Here is a 6102-nt window from a genome sequence, read left to right as displayed (position 1 = left end):
GACAGATAGATAGATAGATAGATAGATAGATAGATAGATAGATAGATAGATAGATAGATAGATAGATAGATAGATAGATAGATAGATAGATAGATAGATAGATAGAGATTAGAATTCCTTTTGTTTGTTATTTTGGGTTTTTCCCCTCCTGAAGCCTTGTGTTTGTATCCCTCTAATTAATTTAAAATAAACATTGTTTGTCTTTTTATATTTAAAACTGGTCTGGCGATTTGTGTTTGTCCTGATATGAATATATTATTAATAATTGATACTATTATATTTATCATTTTATTATATATATATATATATATATATATATATATATATATATATATATATATATTATAATTAATTCTTAATATAATTATTCTTGCATGTTTGGGCTATTGAAGACATTTCCACCTGTGGTCAGCAGTCAAATGCAACTCAAGAAGTTGACGCATCATTTTTTGGTAAAAACAGTCTGGGACTCCAGTGGGGATTTTGAATGTGGTAACCGGGCCGAACATGAGATGTGCCCATATAACCCACGGCTGATGAACATGTGAACAGATTCAAACCACATATTTACACATGAGCCTTCACACGCACACCAACAGACCCAAACACACAGAGAACGAAAGAGGAAGTGAAATAAAGTCACTACTCTGTGGATCACGAGGCCTTTGAAATCATAATCATATAAAGCCATGCAGCATCCCAAATAGCAGCATATTATCTTCAGAGTTTCTACACAGAAATCACCTGCAGAAGCATCAACCATCATGAACGCCTTCCTGATGTTAACTGTTATTGGAGCCAGCATTGTTCTGTCCAATGGTAAGATTTTTCTTCAGTATTTGTCATCTCTGCTGAAAAAAAAACTATAGAAACCATCACAGAATTTGTAATGGGTTTAATGGTTATAATGGGGCTTGTACTGGTGGTTTTATTGGTAACTTTCATGATGTCTATTGGTCTCTACTGGTAATTGGTTGCCTTCCACTGGTGGCTTGTTAAAACCACTAAATATCACACTACAGAAAACCATTTTTTATGGATAAAAACTGATGGTTTGTAATGGTATTTGTAGTTGAAACCATTAGATGGTTTCTATTGTTTAATTTGTTGTTGTTTCAGCAGAAGCATTTAACTTCAATCACTAATTAGCTAGATGTCCAGCAGAACAAATATTTAACGTTATTTGTAAAAAATACTCTCAACCCTATTATTATTTTAACAAAGACGGGTGACTGGGATTCGCTGTCGAAATTATAGTGTGGCTGTATATGTAAATTTGTTGCTGACGTAAACCAATCCACGCTTTTTGCTGCATTACGGTCCCACTCACTGAGTGGGTAGTGATGGGAGAAACGAAGCTGTTTGAATCAGTTGAACCAATTGATTCCCTGTGCTGGTCAAAACAGTGTAAATGCAGCAAAAACTAATAACTAATAACTACTACTATGCTTTCTTTTTTATTATACAAATGTGTCATGTCATAAAATGTTGACAAATGCATAGGCAAATACTGGCCCCGAGTCTTTAATTACTGGATTCACAGAGAGTGTCCACTAGCGACTGTAACCGCTATGTTTCAAAGCTTCATGAAGCAGTGCTGTGAAAGCAAACATCACAGTGATTTTGAAACTGATATTTCCAGTGTTGGGGTTAATGGATTACAAGTAACGTGAGTTAAGTAATCAGATTACCTTTTTTTAAGTGAGTATTGAAGTAATGCATTACTTTTTAATTTAGAAGGAAATATCGGAGTTACTTTTTCAAATTAGTATCATCATTTACTTTGTCTCCCATGTATTGACTTACAGCTCTCGTGTTGCCATGTTAAGAGAAATCAGGAGTAAGTGCAGAGGCAATGTGAGCGCTGTGTGAACATGATGCTTACTGTAGTTCTAGACTAAATATGAATATGTTTACTCATCTCAGCTGGAAAAAAAAAACAGATTCAGTGTTCCTCAAAATGAATAAAATACAAACTCTGAATTTTATACAAATAATTAAATATGTTCAATTAAAAAAATATAATTTATGTATTTAATCTCATTTAATTAATCAGCCAAATTAATGTGTCGTGTTCTTCATGCAATTTTCTTGAGCTGTGCCCAATGGAAGCCCCGTTTCTGCCACTAAATAAAAAATAAAAATAAAAAAGATAATTGCAACATTTTATCTCACAATTCTGACTTTTTTCTCACAATTTTGAATTTACATCTCACAATTGTCTGATACAAACTCGCAATTCTGATTTTTTTTTCAGAAAAAAAGACAAAAATGTGAATTTATATCTCACAATTGTGAGAAAAAAGTCAAAAGTGCAAGTTTCTATGATACAATTCTGAGATGTAAACTCGCAAATGCAAAAATAAAGTTAGAATTGTGAGAAAAAAAGCTATTACACTTTTTATTTTTTATTGAGTGGCAGAAATGGGCTTCTATAATGCCCTCTACTGTTTAGACATGAATTCACATTTCCTTCAGCCTGAGGGCATTCACTTCACTTTTGTAGTGAAAAGGCTTTTACATTTGTAAAATAACTTTTCATATTAAAAACAAACAAGCAAGCCCTGCCCAGATTCAAAAAGTAACTCAAAAGTAACATTATGTAATTAGTTACTTTTTTAGGGAGTAACGCAATATTGCAATGCATTGTTTTTAAAAGTAAACTTACTTTACTATTTCGAGCCAAAAACTTTCATCAAAATGTTTGTTTTACTCGAAATGTGGCCAGTGACTCCCGTGTGAGTCCCTGTACATCATCCACATTTCAGCATCTTCCATGGAACCGTGATGGCCTTGTTTCACATTTCCTCAAAACTGTTGCATACTGTGGCACAAGACCGTTCGATCACATGTCAGTTGTGTAAGTGCTGGACACAGTTTCCCAGCAGAAGCTGACAGTCGTGTGTTCCTCCCCAGCCGTGCAGCCTCTGGGTCCGGGATACAACAGCCGCTGCGTGTGTCTGAGGCTGGAGTCGAGGATCATCCCTCGGGGACACCTGCGCCGAGTGGAGATCCTGCCCAGAGGACCACACTGCAAGACCACTGAGGTTATGTAAGTATATCACACACCAGTCTGGCCAAAGTGTTTTATTTCACCTCTCAGTTATGAGACTGGAGCCTCAGTGTTACCCATTGTTTCAGGGGAAGTTGCGAAAGGAAGGTTGATTTGTTGCCAAAATTTGCTAAATGACCTTGTCATGTCATTGCATCATGACATCATTATGTAGGCTAATTAAAATGCAACACTGGGCCCTATTTTAACGATCTGAAACGCAAGTGTCAAAGCGCGAAGCGCAAGTAAGTTTGTGGGCGGGTCTCGGCGCTGTTGCTATTTTCCCGGCGGGATAAATGGCTCTTGCGCCCGGCGCAAATCTAAAATGGGTTGGTCTGAAGTAGCTTCATTATTCATAGGTGTGGTTTGGGCGTAACGTGAAATAAACCAATCGGAGCGTCATCCAACATTCCCTTTAAAAGCAGGTGCGCAAGTTCCATTATGGATTGCTATTATTATGGCGTATTTACCAGGCGCACACCAGGAGCGGTTCACAGCCGAGGAGACTGATGTTCTTGTAAGAGCAGTGAAAGACAGAGAAGTTGTGTTGTATGGGGATGGGAGAAACCCACCCAAAATAGCGTCGGTTAAACAGGCGTGGGAGGAAATAGCCACAATTGTTTCATCGATTTTTTTTTTCCTGGTTCTTGACGGACAAACACATTTGTCAGATGTCCTTATATACATATATGTCTTGCCACTATCGGGCAAACAGGTCTGATCCTTAATTACTACAATTAGCCTGAATAATTTGTAAGCAAGATTTCACAATGATTTCCGTCATCTCATGTGTTAATATTTTTTTAGTGTAACAATTTATGATTTGCAAAAATAACTGTTGCATCTGTGTAGATTACATGAGCAAAGTGTATGCGCGTTACATTATGGTCAAGCATGCGCCCTTAAAATAGCAGAATGAACAACGCGCAACGCGCCACTGACTTTAGACTAGGTTTTTTCTGGTCAGTGGCGCAATTGTATAATGGAACAGCAAAATAGCACCAGGGATTGTTTGCGCCGGAACACGCCTCCTTTTTTGCGCTGAACCGCCCAGGGAGCGCAAGTTCATTCAGTAGTTTAGCGACGTGCTTCTGTGGAGGGAAAAGCGCGCTTTGCGCGGGTGCAAAATAGGAATGACACATGCGTCGGTGTACAAAGTCAATTGCGCTGGGTGCAAGATAGGGCCCACTGTGTCACTACATCACGGCTCAACAAAAATTATATATTTGACATATCATAATTTAGATTTATTTGAAAAATAACATAACGTAAAGTAACAATAAAACATAACTGGATTTTTAAAACCAACACTGGATTATTGAACACTTACACCTTTTGGAACAATAACAATTTAAGTTGTTTTTTTTTTTTTACTAGTAAGTAAAACTACAATTATAGTTTTAAGCAGTGTATTAGCAGTTAGTATGCTACACGCTAACCAAAGTCTGTAAAAATAGGACACAATCTACTATGTTAATGTGAAGGAATTTTCCGCATTGATTTTTCCCAGGTTTTTTACTTGTATATTAAATTGTGCATTGTATTTTGTGTGATCGGCTACTAACAAGGTGTATCGTAAATGAACAATTATTTAATTATTAAATTATAATTATTAAATTAACCAATTGCAAATAGCAGCTAACTTTGTTCATGTGATGTGTGCACTGCCAGGCATCTTTTGCTTTCCTCTAAAATGTGGGCCTTTATTGTTTGAGACTTATCAAAAGTTGCTAAAAGTTGCCAAAATAAATTATAAAAATAGCTAAATTTGTTGCTACGTGCTTTTGGAAGAAAAAGTTGCTATGGTAGTGTGAATAGTTGATTAATGTAGTAACAAAATTGCTAAGTTGGCAACGCTGGACTGTGCCAAGGCTGCACTTATTTGATCAAAAATGCAAAATAATAATTAACAATTATTAAAATGTAAAATAAATGTTATCTATTAGAATACATTTTGAAATGTAATTTATTCTCGTAATACAAAAAAAAAAAAATTATTACTGAAAGGCTTTATGCTGCGTAGGATGTTTTGATGAATAATAAATTCAAAAGGACAGTGTTTATTTGAAATATAAATCTTTTGTCACATTTACTTTTAAACAATTGAATGCAGCTGTTCTGAGTAAAACATTTATAACTTTTTTATGACCCTAGACATAACAGAAATATCATTTATTATTTTTTATCTTTTCAGTGCTGATTTATCGAGTGGAGAGAGGATCTGTCTGAACCCCAGCACACCATGGGTTAAAAAACTCATTGTCTTCATCGAGAGAAAGGAGCGAGCGACCAAGAAAGAGTAGAAGACGTTCATGTTGTAACCTTTTGATTACTCGAGAGACTCACAAGAAGAGTTTATAACACTTGCATGCTATAGTTTTGCCATCTCTGACATCTTCCTGCAGAATTAGATTTCTGCTTTGTTTTTCTTGTATCCTGAGCCTCTCATTGTGATTTATATGTGTTTTTCCTGAAAATCATTTCAAGATGAACTGAAAATATGTGTCTCCTACACTACACACTGACTTATATGCTGACTGTTTTAATTTTGCACTGATACGATCAAAGTTTTTGGTGTTGCTTTTAATTGCCGTTTCTCTGGGGAAAAGTTTTTTTTTTAAATAAATGTTTTCTTTTAAAATAATCCATTCTGTTTATTGTACTTTGAGGAGATTATCCATTTTCTCAAGAAAATGACCAAATGTTCCCCAGCAGGTTTTCTTGCATATGACATTTCACAATGCGTGATTTCATTCCAGATGGAGCTGAAATGTGAGCCTGATACAGTCACTTATTCACAGTTCTCATTCATTATCTAAAACATAAGTATTGCGGGAAATATTTACAGTCCACTTACGAAAAAAATTGGGGTATGACTTTATTTCTCATGAGAAAGTAGTGCTTATCATTTTGATTCACAGAAGCAGGATGCAGCCAATTTTATCTTGTTATCAGTTTGATTGCATTTGTATGTGAAAGATCATTCAACAGATATATGATTAATGACTACTGCACGCTACATCCGCCACAAAACCTCCACCACAGCTTCT

The 6102-nt window shown here is 35.7% G+C and overlaps 1 protein-coding gene across 1 annotated transcript; it reads left to right on the top strand.

Annotated features, from left to right (window-relative positions):
• Positions 1-653: 653 nt before the first annotated feature.
• LOC127961396 (interleukin-8) lies at positions 654-5829 on the top strand. Its single transcript, XM_052560479.1, has 3 exons — positions 654-819; positions 2917-3052; positions 5247-5829. The coding sequence occupies exons 1-3, from the start codon at positions 765-767 to the stop codon at positions 5353-5355; spliced, it is 300 nt and encodes a 99-aa protein (XP_052416439.1). The 5' UTR covers positions 654-764; the 3' UTR covers positions 5356-5829.
• Positions 5830-6102: the final 273 nt, after the last annotated feature.

Source organism: Carassius gibelio, chromosome B7, assembly GCF_023724105.1.
Source record: "Carassius gibelio isolate Cgi1373 ecotype wild population from Czech Republic chromosome B7, carGib1.2-hapl.c, whole genome shotgun sequence".
In the NCBI taxonomy this organism is placed as follows: domain Eukaryota; kingdom Metazoa; phylum Chordata; class Actinopteri; order Cypriniformes; family Cyprinidae; genus Carassius; species Carassius gibelio.
Note: the sequence above shows the minus strand (reverse complement) of the source record. Positions and strands in the feature narration are given on the sequence as shown.

Bases quoted from the DNA above. Each gene is read 5' to 3' on its own strand.
- LOC127961396 (XM_052560479.1), top strand. From the start codon at position 765: ATGAACGCCTTCCTGATGTTAACTGTTATTGGAGCCAGCATTGTTCTG. The intron at 820-2,916 runs GTAAGATTTTTC...GTTCCTCCCCAG, and splicing joins CAGCATTGTTCTGTCCAATG to CCGTGCAGCCTCTGGGTCCG. The intron at 3,053-5,246 runs GTAAGTATATCA...TTATCTTTTCAG, and splicing joins TGCAAGACCACTGAGGTTAT to TGCTGATTTATCGAGTGGAG.